We start from the raw sequence: 24,691 nt of genomic DNA, 5'->3' as shown, positions 1-24,691 counted from the left end.
GTGGGGGGGGGGGGCTTGTTGGGGCTCTAAATGCAACTGGTTATGCAACTGACTCTGCACATTTGAAGGAAACAAACTTTGAGACAAGATAAATGAACTGTTAGTGTTTTATTAAAGGTATTCATGAACAGTAAACGAGACTCAATTGATTATAAAATCGAATACAACACACATTTTCGAAATGAGTTTAGATATAATCAGATAATAGAGGAGCATAATCGCTCAGCATAACCCTTCAAAGACCATATCAACTGGAAACTGCCCATGAAAGAAAAAAATGCCCATGGCGGCTGTAAACGGCTACAAAATCAGACGTACTTCAACTCAAAACTCAAAAGGTCAAAGTATAGATCATGGTATGAATTCAAATTTTAAATATGGAAGCTAAATTTCTCTGTTTCATAGTATTTTTTTCCAGACACTTTTACAAGAAGAAAAACTGTTTCAAAACATCAACAACAAAACCATGTCAGGGTGCATTAAATAAGCGACTTGAGGACATTACACCCATTTCAGACAGACGCTTCAGAATCACGCCGAACCAAGTTCTGAAATAAGTACATGACAAATTCCCATCTGAAACAATTAGGAGCTACTCAGTGGACGCGCTTGAAGACGAAATGTTGACAGCCAATGTAAATGTTATTTGAAACCAACATTTATTTAGGTCGACCTAGAGTCGCTCCTAATCTATTTGGTTCGGCGCGACTCTGGAGCGCCTGTTTGAAACGGGTGTTAGATAATTTGGGTCAATTGATGCATATTCTCACGTTGTTTATTTTAATTCTTGCTGATGGTCGTATAGATCCAAGTTTCAAACTTCTTGGGATCAGCATATACTGAAGGAGTGCCCAACTGTGCACAAGGAATCTTACCCCAGCTGACAATCCCAGCAAGCTCCCATCTTCCTCCTGTTTTAACGACGAATGGACCGCCGCTGTCTCCCTGTTAACAGAAAGGCAAGAAACGGGTTAAGTTTGTCAGACACAGTTGAACAAAAACAATCTTCTTTTCAAACAGTAGGCCTACACATGACATGACTATTTATATATCAAAACTTTTTTAACGGATGATCGGGGAATAAATCATTTGGTTTTACTCTTGCACCAATGTGTATGGATTTTGTTTTCACAGAACTCGGGAAAGTGTATAAAGTGCTTGGTACACATCGGTGTTGGTAAAATCAAATTATGTTATTTATCACTGACAGAAGCAAATTGTTGCGGTACCGCTACTAATAATAATAATAATAACTTATATAGCGCATTTCACAATAACCGTATCAATGCTCTTTACATTAGTGCCCTGGTCATGGGGCCAATAACATCCCTGTAATGTTTCTCAGCTCCCTTGGGAGTATACAGCCCTGAGCTGCCTGTAAGGCGCTTGTGGATTTTTCATAACCAATATCAACCTCTACCCTCGCAGGTACCCATTTATACCCCTGGGTGAAGAGAAGCAATTATAGTAAAGTATCTTGCTCAAGGACACAAGTGTCATGACCGGGATTTGAACCCACGCTCCGGTGAATCAGCACCAGAACTTGAATTCGATGCTCTTAACCACTCGGGCCATGGCCACTACTAAGGATTCTGACCTACCTCTAGCCCTCGGGCTGGCTCCTTGATCTTGTGGTAAGACATCTGCTGTAGCAAGGCCAATATGCCTGCAAGTCATTGCGGTACCAACTGCGAAAACATTGGATTCAAACACACATAGGATTCCAACCGCATCTAATTATTGAGCGAGCTCGGTGGTCCAGCAAGGCATCTGTTCTAGCAGTGCAATGGTCGTGAGCTCAAGTCCCACAAGATTTTCCTGTGGATTTTTTTCCACAGAACACGGGAAAGTACTGAGATATAAAGTGCTTGATACCATAGAGTATAAATATATAAGAACTAAAGGGCACACTGGCCTATATACCCAACTTGGCATGCGCACAGGCGGCCATTTTCTAAGTTGAAAAAACAGGCATTGCTTAGCATGTGTTTGTGCGGCCATTTTGTAAGTTGAAAAAACAGCATCGCGTAGCGTTCAATAAACACAAACTCCAACGTGTGTTTCATATTCAACGCGCGTACAGAATGGCGCGCCCGTGTCTCCTTGCGGTCCCGTCGCGTTTGTGCACGAAGCATCACCAGTGCGCCCTCTAGTTCTTATATATAATTCTATGGCTTGATACCAATCAGTGTAATGGCGGATAAAACCAATTTAGATCAAAACTGGTTTGTGTTTTGCTTATCTTTGTGCTTGAGCAGAGTGTTATGTTTTGCATGTTTACTTACTGAGCATGCTCCCTTTTCTCCATCTGGGAATCCAGCACAAATCATGGAGTCATCCACGTTGTACGGCTTCATAACATTTACGCAAGTTGCATGGTCCATAATTGGTGTCATAACTTGATGGAGCTTATCAGGGTAGTTTCCTAGTAGTGAAATCATATATATACAAATAAATCAGTTTGGATGCATGCCAACCAGTCCTAACATGTGCAGCTTATTCGGGCATGCAACTGTAACTTCACCGGAAAAAAGAGGAAATTACAAAGTTTTTTAAAAATCATTAAAAGGATTTTGAAGTGTATTTCAATTTTGAATGGTAAAACTGAGATTAAAAAAAAAGGAAATCAGCAGATCCAATGATAAGTTGCATGCCTATCATTGCTCATGTCAATACAACACAAGTCAAGAAGGCTATGATGAGGGGAGGGGCTTTTCTAAAACCTGGGGTCGATTTCACAAAGATGGTCCTGAGGACTAGTCACTCCTAGGAGAAAGTAAAAACTTACGACTAGTTTGGTACCGGATTGCGTCAGCCTGTTACCATGGCATGGAGGATGATGCTATGAATGAAAATCACAAAAACCTCACCTGGTGTTCCATCAGTCTGCATTTCTCCCCAGCCTGTGACGAACCCGTTCCCTGCTGTGTGAGTTTTCGATGGCAGGCATACAGTGCTAATCTTGTCCGTTAAGCCAATGTAATCTGATAACTTCACCAGTGCAAGATCATTCTTAAGGCTGCTTGAATCCCACAATGGATTTTTGAAAATTTTTGAAACTTTGGACACTACCACATCATCTCCTAAAACTCTGTTGTCATGAGCACCGATCCAAACTTCCCAATTATCAGCAGACTCCTTCCTGAAAACAAAACACCCATTAAATGAAAAAACTGATGATTGGAAAACTGCAAAGCTTCAATCTGACCAGAATAAAACATTGTCTTTTAACAGAGTAGCCAACAGAGTAGCCATTGACCAGGTATACTGTCTTAATTGCTCTAGAATTGCAAAGGTCATGGGTTCGAATCCTACAGGAGTATTATGCCTGTAATTTGTTTTCACAGAAATTGGAAAAGTACAAAGTATACAGTGCTTACCCACATTGATGTAAGAGTAAAACCAAAAATAATTATATTTTACTTTGCAAGTTCTAAACCTTTTCTTTCTAAGGAAGTTTCTTTCACCCAAACCAAAGTTGGAAGAAATTTGCATTTCTAGCTTATTTTCTAAAAAAAATGATAGAAATCCACCCAAATGCTAAAGAGGCTTCAACTTCAGAGATCTTTACAAAACCCAAAGAACCCAAAATGAATATGAACATTTCCCCAAACCCTGTAGTAACTAGTAAACAGAGGACCAGTCTGTTTGTTTGTTTGTTTGTTTGAATGATCTTCCCATCAAGGGAACTCGGCAAACTCCCATAAAGGGATATAAACACCAAGCTGGCAACAGACGATCTCTCTCTCACAAACATTGGTTTAACGTCTACGATTATGAATTGCACAAATCAAGAAATTGTGATTCAGTAACTAAACGACAATATTTAATCTAGTCGTTGTGAAATCAGCAGATAGCTGGGGGGATTCAAACTCACAACCTTGGGATTGCAAGTCCTGCAGTCTAACCACTTGTTGGAAACACAAGAGGGTCTTACACAAAAAGCCTAGTGGAATGTTGAGTTATTTCTTCACACTTACCCCTCTACACAGTGAGCTGCTGTTATAACCCACTGAAAATGAAGTAGTGATCCACCACAAATATGCATATAAGTTCCATCTGGTTTCAAGGCTCGCAGACTAACTTGCCATGGCCAGGAGTTGGGTGTGGCTTCGTATCCTCCCACAACACGTGATTCGTTGGGTGGAATCGGTGTTTTCCCACAATCTGAACAAGAAATCAAATAAGATTATTAAAGGAAAAGTAAGTCAGTGGTGGTAGCTCAAACTCCATACTCACACGGTCAAGCCCTCAAAAAGCTATTTTGGGAAAATACATATTCAAATGAATGACAAAAGAAGCTGGCTGTGGAAATTTTTAATTTGTTTGTCTTCACTAGAATGAGATTTGAACCCGTTAACTCCGGATACTCGTACTGTCTCTCCACTATAACTGAGCTAGCCTTAAAATGTTGGTAGTCTTATTGTGTGCTCGTCGGAAACCATTCAACCCCCCAAAAAAGACATTGACTCAATAGGGGGATTGGCAATACATGTATTAGGGTTAGATCCAATACTAAAAAGTGCCAAACGCAAAGCAGGCTAATGCAAAATGCACCATTTCAGCAAGCAACTCTTTTGATACAAGAACAGATCAGTGCTCGATAATAACCATTGCTATTGATGTTGTAACAAAACATTCGCTTGCTGAAAAGGCGCCCATGTGTGTTTCCATATTCCAACAATAGAAAAAGCTTCAACCTGGCCGTCTTGCGCCTTTGGCACTCTATAATCTCTGGGCTAGATAGATCAGTTAGAGTGTTGGCACTCTAACCTGGAGTTCCCAGGCTAGTAATTTTTTTCTTTGCAAAGAAGAGTCACAATATAAACTGGTAATACTTACCTTTCAAGTTGGCATTGCAGGCGATGAAGGTTGCCATTAACACAAAGAGTGAACGCAGCGCCATGGTGCTAGAAGTACGATGAATAGTTCACCAAGAAACTCCACTCCTGAATGTTCATCCCAAGATGAGAACTTCATATTTATACTTGTTTTATTATCTACAGATCTGTGTGTGCGAGACAAAACAGGTGGATGATTATGAGCAAACAACATGAACAAGTTTTATCCAATATCAATGAATTGTGAAACCTTTGTCATCCTACAATGTCATAGATAGGATTGTTCTTAAACCTAAAATGTTATTTGTTTGGTTGATACATTCTTGTTAATTATGGAAACAGAATTTTATGATGCACTCTTTTTCCAATAACATATTAGGGAACATTTATATAGTAGGCCCTATTATCCATAAACATGCTCTTGGGCGCTTAACAATTATAAGGAAACAAAAACAATCCACTCAGTTAGAGATAGAGTCCTAGGGGAAACAATACAAGAAGTTAGAGACTTGTGATTTTTTTACAATGACATTGTATCTGAAACCCCTTCCTAAAGGAATTTTATAACCATTCCAAAACATCTAACGGCGCCTTATGTCAAATATATGGGTCTTTTCATTTATGTACACTAAATGTTAATAGTGCATTCCTGAATTTGGATGATAAGGAATTGAATTAGACCATTTGACTGATAACAAATTCCTTTTTGGTATGTAAAAACCCATTTGCTGTATGATGTTACATTTAAAATTTGACTCTGACAGAGTATAAAAAACAGCAACAATGTTTAAACAAACGCGAGGTAAGAGCTTTAAAACAATGACACTTTCATAAGGGCTCCCTCATTAGGAACCCCTCCACATTGGGGACACCATTATTTAGCAGTTGTCTAACCTTGAAATTGAAACACCAGTACATGTTAAATTGCAGCAAAAAACAACATTTATCTTTGTGATTATCATTCTTAATAACTAAAATTATTTCAACTTTGGATTTAGTTGAAAGCATCATGTGAGTTTCTCACGCATGACACAATAAAGGGAGAAATAAAAGATTAATTAACTTATCAAACGGAACAATTGAAAGCCAAAGTACACAATTGGGAAAAATAATAATTAATTCTAATTGGATAGTTGGTTCTTGATACCAGTAACAATCTTGTAGAGAATCATTTACATCTGAGATATTGCTTAAGTCTAGGTACTCCCTTTATGCAAAAGAGTGAAAAAGCACTCTTTGAAGAGCCATATGAAGGACAACTCTTTTTCGAGTGGTCTTCCACTCTTTTAGATTGAAGTTTGCATTTGTTTGAGTGATTTTTCACTCTGTCCTGGAGTGAAACCCTAAGAGTGAAATAACCACCACTCTATTTAAAAAAGTCACTTGTAAAGAGTGATGTTTTCACTCTTTTACATTTAGAGAGTTACATTTACCTTGAATGTGATGTTACAAGCTGAAACAGCGCCCCCATTGAGGTCAAAGGAGATCTATCATTGGTTGAGAGATATGTGCCGTGCCACATTAAGGGCAGTCAGGTTTGCTTAGTGGTTTCTGTCCCCACCTTTCACCTCTGTCGAGCCCGGTTCGATACCTGGACCAGAGCCACTTATGTGGATTGGGTTTTTCAGTCCGCACTGGAATGCATGGGTTTTCCCTCCCATGTCTTACAAACGTTGGTGCGATGTGGGTTTGAATCCTGGTCTTGAATCCGGTCATGACACTTAACCATAGTTACTTTGTAAAAAGTTTGGAAGGTAGTGTATGCTGTTCTACCAGCCAGGCTCCTTGTGGATGATACTTAATATGCCTACATGGACATCCTTTAGCCCCAGAAGTAGGTGGCAAGGTGCCCCTGGTGGCAGTCTATTTGGGTCAATGACCCTAAAGTGTATATAGCCCTCACCTTGAAGTGGGCATCTGTCCTTCTGACGTAAAGTGATATCTTGTAAAAAAATACCAACAAAAATACAGGTCCGAGGTAAAAGGCTTGATGAGTGGTCAAAACATCATTGGAAAGACACCTCATACTGATTTCACATGCATCTTGGTGCACTACCCATCGGTCTGTCATTTAATGGACTGAATAATACATTTAAGTGTTCTGTAAACAGTCTAAATTGTTTTGAGAAGCTGTAGTGAATTTGTTTTCTTCACTGCCATTTGTTGGACAGGGGGGACTGGAGACTCAAGGCTGCCTCTCATTCTGCTTGCCGCTGACTCTATACAATGGAAGCAAACGCTAAGACCAGATAAAATAACTGTGGTTATTTTATTAAAATTTCCCTTCATGAACAATGTCTTCAATACTTACATTCTGTTTTTGTTAATGTATCATTTGCCTTACCTGATTATAAAATAAAATGTTTTTTTTGCAATCTAGTTTGGCGTAAAACAGAATTAATGATGAAATTATGTCAGAAAAATGACATAAATTTAGTCTGTTGTTCTACTTGAATAAGTGCCAATTATGAGCAGTAGTTTGAATAACTACAGTTACAATGTCACATGGCAGTTTTGTAAAATGCAGCACACCTTTGCAAAATTCTGAATGAATGTGACATAGCCCAATAGCAACAGGGTTTGCCAATCTGGATATTGCCACACAAAACTGACCAATCAAGTCATTGTAGCAGACATTAAACTCACAAAGACATGCTGCCAATATTCCTCAAAATTTAGAAAAGGAAAAATTATGGGGGGAGGTTCACCCACTCCTGAACATCTGACGTCACACTTCGAGGCTTGTGAATAACGCCAGAGACCGGCCTCCAGCCAGCGTGTACATGCACCTTTGATACATGTACATCCATTTCACGTAGAGATATGCAGTCAAATTCTATGGTGGACGTGATAGGAGTGTAGGTCGACTGTTTGGGCATCTATGGAGAGCTCATGTCACTGTGCATGTTTATCCAATGATATCATTGTATCCAATGGAATCACTGGATCTGAGTAGCAGGTACCTGTCTTCAACCTTGCGGATAAAGACAGGGGCCCAGTCTTCCCAAGGAGGGATTTTGGAGGACTCTAGGTGGCAGCAGACTTACCAGATAAATTCTATTGTTCTCGGTAATGTGCGCATGCTCAGAACTACGTAAACAATGGACATTTATCTGGTAAGTCTGCTACACAAAGTCTCACATACTTTCAAAAATAAAGTGACATAATTACTAAGATTAAAGGCTTCAAATGGTAACAAGCTGGGAGTCAAACTCCCAAAATGGAACAAGGAAGTTATGATGACATTGGACCCTTTTCATAAAATATGCTAATTACATTCACGCATGCGTACAGACCCTGTTGGTTGGCAAACACCATAGAGTTGTGCACTATGCAGACGCACAATCGCGTCTGCGTCACGCAGCCATTAGCTGTGTACAAAACTGCCTGATGTTAATTCCCTCATTTTTGCCAACCAAAGTGTAAGTGCGCACGGGCTATGTGCAATTTACATATTTCATGAAAAGGGTCCATTTGGTATTGTGTGCATTGGATCTGTTCACTGAAACTGGAAACCTTTGAAGTTTATTTTAATTATTGCTCATGATGTAGTAGATCCAACTTTCAAATATTTTGGGATCAACATATATTGAAGGAATGCCGTACTGTGCACAAGGAATGAGACCCCAGCTAACAATCCCAGCAAGCTCCCATCTTCCTCCTGTTTTAACAACAAATGGACCGCCGCTGTCTCCCTGTAAATAGAAAGGCAAGAAACGAGTCAATGAACCAAAAACGTTTCTGTTATATGAGGAGTATACAGCGCTGGGCTGCCATGGGGCTCAAAGCCTTTTTCTAAACACAATATCAGACTCTACCCCGCATGTACACATTTATACCTCTAGCTGAAGCAATTATAGGGAAGTGTATTGTTCAAGGACACAAGTGTCATGGCCGAGATTGACCACACTCCGATGATTAATCCACCAGAATTTAAATTTAATGCAGCCATTTGACGCCCAGTTGGTAAAGTGTATTATGTTTTTGTGTGTATACTTACTGAGCATGCTCCCTTCATCCCGTTGGGGAATCCAGCACAAATCATGGTATGGTCGATGTTGTGCCAATACATGACCTTTTTGCAAGTGTCATGGTCCATAATTGGTGTCATAACCTGTTGGAGTTTATCTGGATACCAACCTAGTATTCAAATTGTATAAATAAAATAATAATTCTTCAATGCATTTCACCCATTCATAGCAGTACACAATTTGTGCAACTTATTTTTCATCACAATACAAGTCCAGAAGGCCGTGGGGGGGGGGGCTCTCTTTCAAATCCAGGCCTTGGCTCTGTTATACAGTATGGAGCAGTGTGCGTTTTGTACGACATTTTGCTTCAACATCACACAGTGCCTTTAGCAGGAGCCTTTAGATGAGGTCTGGAAAAAGCCCAAGGTATTGATGATTTTAAAAGGTGTAGAAGGAAAACAAGTAACGGGAGGGATTTAACGTTTTGTTGAATGGTGACAGATTGTAAGTTTACAGAAAAAACAAGCTACAGGGAGTTCAGAAATGCAGCTGTAGAAGAGAAAAATGTACAATTTCTCAAAGAACTTGTATTTAGAACGTATAAAGTACCATCATAGAGGTGAACTATGAAAAGAAAAGGACAAGAACCCTACCTGCTTGTCCATCAGACTGCATTTCTCCCCAACCTGTGACGAACCCATTTCCTGCTGTGTGAGTACTCGATGGCAGGCATACAGTGTTTATCTTGTCCGATAAGGTCACAGGAGTTGATCATTTCATCAGCGCAACATCGTAGACAAGAGCATCTGGATTCCAGTATGTATTTTTAATAATTTTTGAAACACCAGACTTTACCACATCACCTGTAGGAACTTTGTTGTCATGAGCACCGAGCCAGACTCCCCATAAATAAGGAGATTCCTTCCTGAAAAACAAGAAATAATAGTAATAAAATAATATTAAGTCTTTATAATGCGCCTTTTTACTCCCAAAGGGTGTCCAAAAGCGCTTTAATTTATTACCCCTGGTCATTGGGCCTTAAATCATTCCTTATTAAACCATCTCAGCTCCCTGGGGAGTATACAGCCTTGTGCAACAAATGCGCTACTCGGCTAAATCAATCACAACAACCATCCGCCCTCACAGGTACCCATTTACCCCTGGTTGGAGAGAAGGAATTATAGTTAAGTGTCTTGCTCAGCTGTCGCGACCGGGATCCGAACCCACACTCTGCTGAACAGAATCAGCAGAGCTTGAGTTCGGTGCTCTTATCTGCTCGGCCACGACACCCCATTGAATCACTCAAATACACTTTACTTCAGCCCACACAAATTGCTTGCCATGGAATGTCAGATGAAACATTTCACTTCACACAGGTATAAAAGCTTCAGGTAGAGTATGCCATAGTAACCAAGGCTAGATATAAAACCCTTAGTTTTCACTCCATGGGGGAGGGAAACGTACACAGAAACATACAAAGAGACAACAAATTAAGAATTGGTAGAAAGTTGTAAAGAAGCTGCATCAGCTATAGTTCAAGACACCCGACAAATTTGCTATTGGGCAACATGGGCTCGGCTTGATTTGAACAAAACTTTTTCTACGCTAACTAGGTACCTTTTTGGAGTCATGGTGATTGCAAAAAAAACTGTAGCTACATGTACATGTACAACCAAAGGCCTAATGACCCCTTGCATGCACATCACACACGGCGACTGTGCCACGCTCACCACATAACGCACAGTGACATTGCCCACCAGGATGGCGCATCCAAGATTACTCTGAGGATGACATCAGGTTAACTGGGTTAATAGTGGAAATGTTGAGTTATTTCTTCACACTTACCCCTCTACACAGTGAGCTGCTGTTACAACCCACTGGTTGTCAATGAGCGATCCACCGCACCAATGCATGTAACTACCATCGTACTGCTTGAGACGAAGACTAACTTGCCATGGCCAGGAGTTGGGTGTGGCTTCGTGTCCTCCCACAACACGTGATTCGTTGGGTGGAATCGCTGTTTTCCCACAGTCTTCACATGAAACCAAATCAAATCAAATAAACTGATTATTAAAGGGCATATACACACCACCCGACGCGCACGAAACATTTTCACAGAAGATTTGCAAAAAAAATTCCAAACTTCAAAAATTTGCAATGGAAACAAGAGGTAGATTGTCTAGAAATATTAAACTGTTGCGCCCTTTAGACAAAAGGGCATTCATGAATGTGAATCAAAGAGTAGTGACTAGTTCTTAAACGGCAGTTTCAAACCTTGCATGGTCACGACCCTGCCGGTTTTAAACTGCCGTTCACGAGCTCGTCGCTAACCTTTTATTCCCTTAAAACTTGCCTTTCAAGTTGGCATTGCAGGCAATGAAGGTTGCCAGTAACACAAGGAGTGAACGCAGCGCCATGGTGAGATAGGTACGATGAATGGCCTGGTCAAGCACAAACTCCACTCCCGAATGACCATCCCAAGATGAGACGCTCATTTTTATACTCGGTTAATTATCTGCAGATCTTTGTGTGTGAGACAAAACAGGTGCTTTTATGATTGTGGGCAAACAACATAAACAAGTTTGTTTTTGTCAAAGATAGGATTGTTCTTGAAAAAAAGGTTATTTGTTCGGTTGATTAGTTCTCGTTATTTATGGAAGATACAGACAATTTATATATGAAACATGCTCCTGTGCACTTAACAATTAACCCCCCAAAGAAATCCATACAGTTTTAAAACCTTACAGAAAATAAAGTTAAAAGAGATAGATAGGGCTTATGAAAGTATTATATCTCACATTTTAAAGTGAAGTTAGAGACTTGTTGCCCTCCATCTGTGGTCATCAAATTGGCAGCAGGTTGAATCATAAGCACTTTGCCTTAGAAGCAGTCCACATCGTCACCGCTCACCCTCTTTCCCCATCATGGACCTTCAAGCGATGGGAGGAATGTCTGGGCAACATCCTCAACTCGACTCCATGATTTCATTCCAACTCCACAGACCTCTAACTTGGGTTCCCCCAAGCTTAGTGCCAAAATCTACACAAGAAGAGTGAGGTTTGCAGGGCACTGCTATCGCCACCCTGAGCTTCCAGCCAGCAAGCTTGGGAGCCCAAGCAAGGTCAAGCTCAAAGCGTTGGTTGAATGAGCGTGTGCGTATTCTGCGTGGAGCAATTCAACCAATAGAATGCAATAGAATCCCACCATGTGAGTTTTTCCCACCCATGACACAATGAAAGCAGAAATAAAAGAATAATTAACTTATCAAACCAAACAATTGAAAGCCAAAGTACACGATTGGGAAAACAAAATATGATTATCTTTAAGTGGCAATCTGATGCTATATATCGGTAACAATCTTGCAGAGAATCATTGACATCGGAGATACTGCTAAGTCTAAGCAACACACACCTTGCATGTGATTTCACAAGCAAAAACAGCGCCCCCATTGAGGTAAACAGAGACCTATCATTGGCTGATGGAACCTCAGCAATGGTGGCCTTAGAAAGGGGTCATAACATTAAACAACCAACAAAACATATGCCCTTCACAGTTACACAAGGGCATCCGGCTACCAATATGGGGCATTCAAGATTTATGGTGTGATAACTTGAATTCGGTCAGTACCATTTAAAGGCAGTGGACACTATTGGTAATTACTCAAAATAATTATCAGCATGAAACCTCACTTGCTTAAAAGAGTAATGGGGAGAGGTTGATAGTATAAAATATTGTGAGGAACGGCTCCCTTTGAAGTGACGTAGTTTTCGAGAAAGAAGTAATTTCCCACAAATTTGATTTCGAGACCTCAAGTTTAGAATTTGAGGTCTCGAAATCAAGCATCTGAAAGCACACAACTACGTGTGACAGGGGTGTTTTTTCCTTCTTTTATAGTTATCTTGCAAGTTCGACGACCAATCAAGCTCAAATGTAATGATTCTGCTCTACTAGCAGGGTCCCAGTGGACTCTGGGGTGGGGGTCTCCTGGCTGCCTCCCCCCCCCCTCTCTCTCTCTCTCTCTCTCTCTCTCTGCACGCCACTGACTCTGAACATTAGAAACAAACTTTAAGACCAGATAATTAAATCAACTGTGAACATTTTATTAAAGGTGTTCATCATGAACAATATCTTCAATACTAACATTATGTGTTTGTTATTGTTTCATTTGTCTCAATTGATTATAGAATCAAATAAAATACTGATTTTTGGCAAATTAGTTTGGCTGAAATTAATGATGAATTTACGTCCGAAAAACGACTCAAAGTTAGTTTATTGTTGTACTTGAATTAGTGCTTCAAAGCCAATTGTGAGCAGTGATTTGAATAATGTCTTGCAATGTCATATGGTATTAGGCAAGCTTTCAAGTAGTTTTGTAACAGGTTGCAGACTTATACACGATTCTGAATGAGTTTCATATGGCCCAATAGCCCAATAGCACCAGGGTTTGCCCATCTGGATGTTGCTACTTAAAACTGACCAATCAAGTCATTGTAGCAGACATTACTAAAAAATCAAACTCACAAAATGGCATCCTGACAAAATGATCCTCAACATTTCAATTAAGAAAAAATACTGGGGGAGGTGAACCCACTCCTACACACTCAAATAAGGGATTTTTATAATTCTAGGTGGAAGCAGACTTACCAGGTAAATCCAATGTTCTTGGTAATGTGTGAATGCTTTGAAATACGTAAACCTCTAGCTACCGGGCAATCTCAGTAGTCTAGTTGGTAAGACACTGCTCTAGAATTGCAAGGATCGTGGGTTTCAAATCCCACCCGAGTAACATGCCTGTGATATTTTTTCACAGGACTCGGGAAAGAGTGAGTATACAGTGCTAACACACATCGGTGTATGGGTAGAAACCAATATTAATATTAACATTGGAAACACACCTGGCAAGTCTGCTGCCAATTATTGTTCCAAAGTCTCCCAAATTATCAAGTAAAAGCAACATACTAAAATTAAAGGCTTCAAATGGATACAAGCTGGGAATCAAACAAAAAATGAACACAGAAGTTATGACGACTTTAGGTGAATTGGGGCAGTCAGGCATCATGTGCATTACAGGGTTAAATAAAAAAAGTTGACCGGAATTTGTGACTTTTTTCTTCACAACAAACAAATGACACTCAAAATTTCAGTAAAGCATATATTTAACAAGCACTCTCTCCTGCTTATTAGGAAAAAAGAATGAAAGAAATTGATCAATCCTAAAAGAAGTTATGTTTACTTTAATAAAGGTACTCACTTTGCAAGCTGTCCACAGAATACTAAATAATATGCAAAGAAAAGCATTTCAGCTGTGTAGATTCAGTCATGCATTAGCATTCCAAGGTCAGCTACAGACGTAAGTGCTTTCAGTTAAACAGGCATAACTTCTCTCAGAAATGATCAATTTGTTTCATTCTTTTTTTGGGGTAAGCAGGAAAGAATGCTTGTTTATAATGTGCTTCACTGGGGTTTGGAGTGCCAGTTGCTGTTTTGATTTTAATCTTAAGTCTCAGTCAACTTCTTTTTGACTCACCCAGTAGATCTGTACCCTGAAACTGGAAATCTTTTAAGTTTATTTTAATTCGAGCTTATGGTGTTATAGATCCAACTTTCAAATGTTTTGGGATCAGTGTATATTGAAGGAATACCGTTCTGTGCACAAGGAATGAGACCCCAGCTGACAATCCCAGCAAGCTCCCATCTTCCTCCTGTTTTAACAACAAATGGACCGCCGCTGTCTCCCTGTAAATAGAAAGGCAAGAAACAGGTTAGAGTTTTTCAGACACAGTTTAACATCAAAAATATTTCGTCACAAACAGCACACAAGATATGACTGGTTTTATTTTTTATGTTAATCAAGACTGGTGTTGGTTTATTTTTATTGTGCGAGCAGCTCTTTGAAATTTTGTTAATAAACAATAATAACAGGTTCTTATGTAGCGCATTTTACAAAAGCGTATCATCTCGCTTTATACTAAGTGGATTGGTAATTGGGCCATAAACATTCCTGTAATCTGGGCAGTATACAGCCCCGAGCTGCCGTGGCGCTCCAAGGGCTTTTTCAAACACAATATCAACCTCTACCCTTGCAGGTGCCCATTTATACTCCTGGGTGAAGAGAAACAATTACAGGGAAGTGTATTGCTCAAAGCTAAGACACAAGTGTCATGGCTGAGATTCGGCCACACACTGTGATGACTAAACCAGTAGAACTTTAATTTGATGGGCTTAATAACGCCCGACTGGTTAAGAGTGAATAATATTCTGTGTGTACTTACTGAGCATGCTCCCTTCTGCGCGTTGGGGAATCCAGCACAAACCATGGCGTCATCCACCAAGTATGGCTGCATAACCTTTACGCAAGTGTCATGGTCAATTATTGGTGTCATAACCTGTTGGAGCTTATCTGGATACCAACCTAGTATTTAAATCATATGTGTAAATTAAACCTTGTTTAAAGGCAGTGGACACTATTGGTAATTACTCAAAATAGTTATTACCATAAAACCTTTCTTGATTACGAGTAATGGGGAGAGGTTGATAGTATAAAACATTGTGAGAAACAGCTCCCTCTGAAATAACTTTTTGAGAAAGAAGTAATTAGAAGAAATAGAAGGGACACCCCTAATACTAATAGTATATATCTACTCTGTTGAACAGTGGAAACATTGTCAGTTTATTGAAAACGATAAACAGGGAGTTCAGAAGTGCAGGTGTAAAAAGGGAAAACTTGCATTTGGAACATATAAAATTGAAAAGTAAAAGGCAAAATGTATATTGGGAGTGAAATTTGTAAAAATACAAACAAAAAAACCAACAGCAAATACTTTGCCAGTAAACAGCAAAAGGAATACGAAAGAAACATTAATTTTGTTTATTTTCTTGTGAATTACAAAAAAACAAACACATGTATTCCCATGGTGGCCTGAAGGTGGCAACCTTTACCGGAGAGTTTTAATAATATCTTGCTTTCTTGAAATTGGTCTCAACGTTTCGACTAGCTTGCTCTCGTCATCGTCAGGAGTTAATTACGATCCTATAAGCTAAAGTAGTAGTCCAGTCTAATTTCTCTACCATCCGCCCGGGTAATAGTTAAAAAGCAGGACAGTTCTTTTCAGAACTGAGAAGTCTCCCGAACCTCCGATTATCTACTCCACGGCAGTAGAATAAAGCAAGACAGTTCCCTAAGAACAACTCTACCTGGCAAGTAGATACACACATGGTGTTACCGCAAACCAAATATACATTGATACCTCACCATGCAATGCCTCAAATCCTATATCTTGCTTTCTTGATCAACAGCAAAAAACACAAGGAAATTTGACAAATTGCACATCATTCATTTCTACATCAGAACGTTACCATCGTGGAAGTGAACAATGATTAGAACAATGAAGCACGCAGCACGCAGCATTACTTGTTTGATTGCTAATGCACATGCACGCACACCATCACGCACACCATCACGCACACCATCACGCACACCATCACGCACACCATCACGCACACCATCACGCACACCATCACGCACACCATCACGCACACCATCACGCACACCATCACGCACACCATCACGCACACCATCACGCACACCATCACGCACACCATCACGCACACCATCACAGACGCCATCACGCACACCATCACGCACACCATCACGCACACCATCACTCACACAATCACGCACACCATCACGCACACCATCACGCACACCATCACGCACACCATCACGCACACCATCACAAACGCCATCACGCACACCATCACAGACGCCATCACGCACACCATCACGCACACCATCACGCACACCATCACGCACACCATCACGCACACCATCACGCACACCATCACGCACACCATCACGCACACCATCACGCACACCATCACGCACACCATCACGCACACCATCACAGACGCCATCACGCACACCATCACGCACACCATCACGCACACCATCACGCACACCATCACGCACACCATCACGCACACCATCACAGACGCCATCACGCACACCATCACGCACACCATCACGCACACCATCACAGACGCCATGTTGTAGGGCAGATATTTGAATGGCAATGTCATATTCAATACGGTTTATAAAAAGCACAAGAACCCTACCTGCTTGTCCATAGTACTGCATTTCTCCCCAGCCTGTGACGAACCCATTCCCTGCTGTGTGAGTTTTTGCAGGCAGGCAAACAGTGCTGATCTCGTCACTTAAGGTGAAGTAAGTTGCTAATTTAATCAGCGCAATATCATTCACAAGACCGCTTGGATTCCAATATGGATTTTTGAAAATTCCTGCAACTTTCGACACAACCACACTGCCTGAAGGAACTTTGTTGTCATGAGCACCAAGCCAGACTTCCCATAAATAAGGAGCTTCCTTCCTAAAAAAAATCAAATAAGAATAGAGCCCTTGCTTGTCACATCAAAAGCTTACTGGGGTCAAAAAGCGCCCTCACTGGGGTCAAAAAGCGCCCTCACTGGGGTCAAAAAGCGCCCTCACTGGGGTCAAAAAGCGCCCTCACTGGGGTCAAAAAGCGCCCTCACTGGGATCAAAGGAGGCAAATGATTTGTGCGTAAAAACAAGCATGCAACCTCGGCGTCCCAGTAGTGTTTCGCGTTAGCAAGGGGTCTATTGGTAGAAAGGCGTCTAGAAGCTTGTACACAATTTAAAGAAACCCACATGACCTCTTGTTCAGGGGAGTAGTCACGTCAGACCGTTGCAGATGGGGGAAGGAGGGGGATGGGAGGTTGTAGCCTGCATCTCTGTTGAGAGAATTTCTGTTTGGGTGGGTATCTCGATGGCTTCAATAGAGCTAAATACAGCAATCATGAAATCATGAAATCACCACACTCTGTAAAGCGCCCAGATCAAAATAACGATCGAGGGAACGATATATATAGTGTTTTGAGGTTATCAAATCATTCCATGATTGGCAACCTTGCAAAGTAGCAAGTCTAATTTCACAGTGCAGTAGACTTGTAGACTTGATTTGCAAGCCCAATAGACCTTTATCACCCTGTCACCATCTTGGTCATGTTCCCTGTTTCTAACAATAGTAATGCATGCTAACATTCATTACGCAAATATGGTACCACACTATTATTTCGTCCTGCCTCAGTTTGGTTACAATGAGTTGGAATGGAGTAAAATCAAGATGGCCACACCGTAATAAAGGTCTATAGTGCTCAGATCAAAATCCTAGTGAAATGTTGAGTTATTTCTTCGAACTTACCCCTCTACACAGTGAGCTGCTGTTACAACCCAATTGTAGTGTATGAGCGATCCACCGCACCAATGCATTTTAGTACCATCGTACTGCTTGAGTTGAAGACTAACCTGCCATGGCCAGGAGTTGGCCTGGGCTTCGTGTCCTCCCACAACGCGCGATTCATCGGGAGGATGGGCTGGTTGCCCACAATCTTCAAATGAAATCAAATTAGACTACTGATTATTAAGGGAAACATAGATCAGTGGTTTAGTGGTGTATGAAGCTTTACAAAACTTAAGTTGTGATATAAACTGCAGGAGTGATACACTTACCCAAAAAATTGGCATTGCTGGAAATCTTGCACCTTACACACTTTATAATCTTTGAGCTATACTGAATTTCTGAGGCTCATTTCCCATGCTAGTAATTTTTCTTAGCGACAGTAGAGTCATGATATAAACTGGTAATACTTACCAATCAAATTGGCATTGCAGGCAATGAAGGTTCCCAGTAACACAAACAGTGAACGCAGCGCCATGGTGAGAGAGGTACGATGAATGGTCAGCTGCAAAACTCCACTCCCGAATGACCATCCCAAGATGAGACACTCATATTTATACACTTTTAATTATCTGCAGATCTCTGTGTGCGAGACAAAACAGGTGCTTTTATGATTGTGAGTAAATAAGGTTGTTCTTATTGGCAAGAAAGTGACGAAAGTTTGCCGCCCTAGATAGGATTGTGTTCTCAACCTAATTCTCAAAAAAAAGTTTGTTTGATTAGTTGATTATTTATAGTTCAATGAATTATGTATGTGGGACTACGTTTTGAATTATGAGACCTAATCCTTTTACATAACACCATGTGATGGTTATAAGGTGCAGTAGCGCAATATGCTGCCAAACCAGGAACACCCTGGTGAACCCCTTCTTATTTCAATAAGTGCACTATTTTTGTTAAACATGCATTACACAACACACGGGACAAACGGCTTTACGTCCCTTCCGAAGGACGTAGCATCATGGTTGGGTGTCTAGCTTAAGGAAACCGTGTAACACAACTGGGTATCGAACCCACACTCTGATCAGAAAACACCAGAATTTGAATCCAGTTTCTTAACCGCTAGGCCATGACACGACACTAATGCAACTTCTACAGACTTCAAGGGTTGTGAAACAAATCAAGGGCATTTTAATCGGGTGGGATTCAAACCCATTACCAACAAGTTGGTATGACACTGCCCTAGAATTGCAAAGGTGGTTTGCAAAAAGAAGAAAACCCCAAAATTTACAGCAATTTGGGTAATCTTTTAAAAATTCAATTTATTGGTATTAAAATATTGGTCTTCAAACATCAGTGATGAAACCAATAACTGAAATGTATATTTTTTTTTCTGAGATAGGGGAGTTCAAACAAGTTCATGTGGCAAAACTGGTCCACGGATGGCTAAATTACATCCGTTTGACCGATCTTCGGTACATGGACATTTGGCCGTTATCGGTCATTGGCATAATTAAGTGTATAAATAGGTTTTTCATATTTGTGAACTTTGAAACATCCGATTTACATAGACTTACAAAGACAAGAGTAATGTTGGTAACTTGTATTCAAATTAGCATAAGAAAAATGTTTGTTCAAGAGTAACTATAAATATAATTATCTTCAAGTATCTGCTCCACCTCCAATCAGATTCGCAGAATGGAGTGGTGATAAAACCTATACTGCACGGCTAATATCACTACCATGCGTATTGTGTGTTCTATGTCACGTGCAAAGTTTGCTTGAAGATAAATTTGTTATCACACGCGCGCTCGTGGAAATATGGGAAATATAGTACGCGCTTGTATGATAACTTATAATATGAATAGTAAATTAGGGCGTACAACCTGGTGTAAAATCCCTTTAAGGGAATGTTGGCCCTGAAAAGAGCCGGTTAGGTCTTGACGCTTTGTACAGTATACTCTGCTCATCTTCAGGAGAATGTTTGTTCACTTTGTGGGGTTTAACAAGTACATCACTACATTATTACATGTACATGTACAACATCAACAAACATTAATGTTTGTTGAAGTGGAAGGCAAGGAAAGATACCACTATAAAGCAAACCAAACCACCCATCTCATCATCCAAAATGTTTCTAATGACAGAAACTTACATTTCTGAAAGAACATGAGTCTTTGATGGAGATATGTTAAAGGCAGTGGACACTATTGGTAATTACTCAAAATAATTACAAGCATAAAACCTTACTTGGTAATGAGTAGTGGGGAAAGGTTGATAGTATAAAACATTGTGAGAAACGGCTCCCTCTGAAGTGACGTAGTTTACGAGAAAGAAGTAAGTTTCCACAAATATGATTTTGAGACCTCAAGTTATTTGAGGTCTCGAAATCAAGCATCTGAAACCACACAACTTCATGTGACAAGAGTACTTTTTTTCTTTCATTATTATCTCGCAACTTTGACGACCGATTGAGCTCAAATTTTCACAGGTTTGTTATTTTATACATATGTTGAGATACACCAACTGTGAAGGCTAGTCTTTGACAATTACCAATAGTGTCCAGTGCCTTTAAAGCCAGGTTCAATTGCTAAACTTTCCTTGCATGAACCTGAACAAAAACTAGCCCAATGCAACTCCCACGGACGTCTATTAATCAACGGAGCCAGTGAATTTATCTTGATAATGGAAGTTTAAGGCTAGTCATGTGTTTGTTCACACAATGATGAGGACATCTTTATCTTATGCCAACGAACTTCAAAAAAAATGTTTGCTGACACAATAATATCCACAATAATAGCTATCGGGCAATCTGGATAGTCTAGTTGGTAAGATACTGCTCGGGAATTGCAAAGGTTGTGGGTTCGAATCCCACCCGAGTAATATGCCTGTGATTTTTTTCACAAAACTCAAAAAAGTACCGAGTATACAGTGTTATAAGACAACAGTGTATATGAGTAAAACCAAAATAAATATTCTTTAAGCCGTTGGTCCCATGTATTTTGTAAAAAAGAACCCAGTGCAATTAAAGAGATGGGGTTCGCTCTGGTACTCCTAGCTGTGGCTGCTAAATGCCCCCGGGCACCTTGTTGACTTTTGTAATGTGCTATATAGCATTGGGTCTATATAGCATTGGGTCTCAGAATTCACAACTTCAATAACCTATCTTTCTGAAAGTTTGTATATACTCAGCGCCTTGAGTACCTTGTTAGGTAGATACGTGCGCTATATTATTCAATATTATTTATCTTCTTATTATTTTTTAGAGAGGCAGAAAGCATACAGAAAAAGCAAGTGGTAAACAATAAACACAAATATTTCTGTAACAAAAGAAACTGTTGAAATACACAACAAATATCAATAGCATTTGAATCACTGTTGCTTATTTTGATTGCAGAAATCAAAATAAAATAAGCCTGGTATGATTGTGCACAAGTGTGCTTCCCCGTTTAAAGGATTTGGGTACTTTTTCAAAATGTCCACAGATTTACATTAAACTTACAGGGTTTGAAGATAATGATAGTGGAAAGCTTCCCTTCAAATATTACTAACTAAGGTTGTGTAGTTTTTGAGAAACGAGTAAAACAAGTCACAAAATAGTTTTGGTCTCATGAGACCAAAACTATTTTAGTATGTAAAATCCCCTTAACCAGTTATGATATTATACCAAAACCATAGAATAACAGGTTAATTCGTTTTTACATGCTCAAAACCGAGACGAAAATTATTACTTTTACTCATTTCTCAAAAACTACAGCACCTCAGTAAGTAAAATTTCAAGGGAAGCTTTCTACTATCATAATCTTCAAACTGTGTGAGTTTAATGCATATCTGTGGACATTGTTTTTTTTTTTAGGAAAAAGTACATTTACCCTTTAATTGATTTTTAATAAACAAAATGTGTACCTTGGCTTCTGTAACTTGCAAGTGAGTCTCGGCTTCAGTCCATTCTTTTACAATCCAGCAATTTTCAACCCAGTTGCTGTTACTCTGTAATGCAAACGAGAGTCATCAATTAAAGGCAATTATTCGGTCGAAGAATGTTGGATTCAAGATGTAGTATACTTTTGGAAAACTTGGAGATGGAAAGGAATTTTCTTGTCCAAAATGATGGACTTTCCTTTGACAATGCAATAAGAAGTTGGAAATACAATTGTAGGCTTGTGTGCTTTTGTTTTTGAAAGGGCAAGGGCACCAAGGCATTATCCTTAGTACCCTATGAGGAAATTGTAAATTTCTACTGAAGCATTTCAAGGGGCAATGATCAGGGCCCAATTTCATGGAGCTGCTTAGCAAGAACATTTGCTTAGCAGTGCTCTGAAATTGGGCCCAGGGGGCATGGAGGCAATGCCCTTTCATTGCCTCGATAAAAGTATCAGGCCTGGCATTGGGAAAATAGAACGAACTGTTGCAAACTACTTACCAACCAAAAGAACATATGGTATAAATGCAAAAAAGAGTTAGTGGTCTGACATTTTTACTCTAGCAGAAACTTTCTCAGCCTTCAAAAACTCAGCTAAGGGTCGCAACGTCAGGCCACTAGCTATTTTTTTGAACTAACAAATCTGCTCACGTTTTTTTAATACTCACGATTTAAAATCTGGTCCATGGTAAAACACAAAACTACAAAAAAAGTCACAAACAATTTATATAAAAACAGCATTTCTGATTTTAGCTAGAGTGCACTGTAAATCATACACAATTTATTTACAATTTTACAATGAATTGATGCCAAGGCGGCAATGCTCAAGAACTAGGTCACTGATCCTTCATCAGCCTGTATGATCAGTCAATCATTGTATTAACTTATCAGGAATGACAATTTTATGATACCGTTCAATCCAATAAAAGAGCAAGTTCGAGTGGGTCATTACTCAGCTACCAAATAGAGCAGTAAATCCTATAATCTGGGACAATAAAACATGAACACGATATATTAGTTCTTTTTTGGCACAACCCAATTTCATTTTAGCCTCTCGGCACATCAGTTTATTGCTTCAGAAACAGAAATCCATCAAATAGCTCTGATAACGAGCCACATTTCTTGTGAGCAGAAACTTATGCTTAGCAGAATAACCTGCATGGCAGATTCAGGTTAACGGCCAAATTAATACCATGTATGTAAGAGCGGAGGGTGGGGGGGAGACACTGCCCTCCCAATGGGGCAACTGCCCTCCCAACATTCTGGCAGAAAAGTGGCGAATAATTGGTCAAAGCATGGACAGAGAAGGCAACAAATTTGCAGTCCGTTATGAAGTATAAGTTACCAGAAACATTTTATTTATGGTAACCAAGGTATGGATCCTTCAAAAATAAAATAGGTTTAACTTTGGATTTCATTGAGCACCATTTGAGGTTTTTCCCACCCATGACACAATGAAAGCAGAAATAAAAGAATAATTAACTTATCAAACCAAACAATTGAAAGCCAAAGTACACGATTGGGAAAACAAAATATGATTATCTTAAAGTGGCAATCTGATGCTATATATCGGTAACAATCTTGCAGAGAATCATTGACATCTGAGATACTGCTAAGTCTAAGCAACACACACCTTGCATGTGATGTCACAAGCAAAAACAGCGCCCCCATTGAGGTAAACAGAGACCTATCATTGGCTGAGAGATATATGCGGTACATGCACATTTCTATTGATGGAACCTCAGCAATGGTGGCCAATGAAGGGGTCATAACATTGAAAGAAAAAAAACCAAAAAAACATATGCCCTTCACAGTTACACAAGGGCATCCGGCTACCAATATGGGGCAGGCAAGATTTATGGTGTGACAACTTGAATTCGGTCAGTACCATTTAATTTTCCAGACAAGGTTTTCAAATGCTTTTGACAATCACCACGTTTTGTGATTTTGACATGATGTAGCCAAGCTCTTGTTGTCCCAGCAGCAGAGTGTTACAATCCCGGTCATGACACTTGTGTCCTTGAGCAAGACACTTGAGAGTAGAGTGTCATGGCCGAGTGGTTAAAAGCATCGAATTCAAGTTCTAGTGCTTATTCAACGGAGTGTGGGTTCGAATCCCGGTCATGACACTTGTGTCCTTGAGCAAGACACTTGAGAGTAGAGTGTCATGGCCGAGTGGTTAAAAGCATCGAATTCAAGTTCTAGTGCTGATTCAACGGAGTGTGGGTTCGAATCCCAGTCGTGACACTTGTGTCCTTGAGCAAGACACTTGAGAGTAGAGTGTCATGGCCGAGTGGTTAAAAGCATCGAATTCAAGTTCTAGTGCTGATTCAACGGAGTGTGGGTTCGAATCCCGGTCGTGACACTTGTGTCCTTGAGCAAGATACTTTACTATAATTGCTTCTCTTCACCCAGGGGTATAAATGGGTACCTGCGAGGGAAGAGGTTGATATTGTGAATGAAAAAGCCTTTGGAGCGATATAAACTGTTGCCCAGGTTGTACAAACTCCCAAGGGAGCTGAGAAACATTAAAAAGGGATGTTATTGGCCCTATGACCAAGGCACTAATGTAAAGCGCATTGATACGGTTATTGTGAAATGCGCTATATAAGAAATGGTTATTAATATTATTATTTACAATAATTACTTTGTAAAAAGTTGATAAGGTAATGATTCTGCTCTACTAGCAGGGTCCCAGTGGACTCTGGGGTGGGGGTCTCCTGGCTGCCTCCCCCCCCCCCC

At 40.0% G+C, this 24,691-nt stretch overlaps 2 protein-coding genes and 1 pseudogene across 3 annotated transcripts; all 3 read right to left on the bottom strand.

The window, feature by feature from the left end:
- Positions 1–202: 202 nt before the first annotated feature.
- On the bottom strand, positions 203–4,936 carry LOC117296697 (chymotrypsinogen A-like). The gene is made up of 5 exons (XM_033779740.1): positions 4,843–4,936; positions 3,981–4,167; positions 2,871–3,142; positions 2,286–2,425; positions 203–945 (listed from the first exon to the last, which is right to left on the bottom strand). The coding sequence occupies exons 1-5, from the start codon at positions 4,904–4,906 to the stop codon at positions 781–783; spliced, it is 828 nt and encodes a 275-aa protein (XP_033635631.1). The 5' UTR covers positions 4,907–4,936; the 3' UTR covers positions 203–780.
- Positions 4,937–8,319: 3,383 nt separating this feature from the next.
- On the bottom strand, positions 8,320–11,307 carry LOC117292728 (annotated as a pseudogene).
- A 2,367-nt stretch (positions 11,308–13,674) lies between these two features.
- On the bottom strand, positions 13,675–24,672 carry LOC117293926 (chymotrypsinogen A-like). Of its 2 annotated transcripts, XM_033776424.1 has the most exons (7): positions 24,597–24,672; positions 21,934–22,017; positions 18,502–18,669; positions 18,052–18,238; positions 16,928–17,199; positions 15,085–15,224; positions 13,675–14,548 (listed from the first exon to the last, which is right to left on the bottom strand). In XM_033776424.1, exons 3-7 carry the CDS (start codon positions 18,563–18,565, stop codon positions 14,384–14,386), a joined length of 828 nt encoding a protein of 275 aa, XP_033632315.1. In that variant the 5' UTR covers positions 18,566–18,669; positions 21,934–22,017; positions 24,597–24,672; the 3' UTR covers positions 13,675–14,383. The 2 variants fall into 2 exon arrangements, with proteins under 2 accessions (XP_033632315.1, XP_033632306.1); XM_033776415.1 differs by lacking the exon at positions 24,597–24,672 and having other exon boundaries at positions 21,934–22,133.
- Between the last annotated feature and the right edge of the window lie 19 nt (positions 24,673–24,691).

This window comes from Asterias rubens, chromosome 1, assembly GCF_902459465.1.
Source record: "Asterias rubens chromosome 1, eAstRub1.3, whole genome shotgun sequence".
In the NCBI taxonomy this organism is placed as follows: domain Eukaryota; kingdom Metazoa; phylum Echinodermata; class Asteroidea; order Forcipulatida; family Asteriidae; genus Asterias; species Asterias rubens.
The sequence above is the reverse complement of the archived record's forward strand: the minus strand, read 5'-3'. Positions and strand labels throughout refer to the sequence as shown.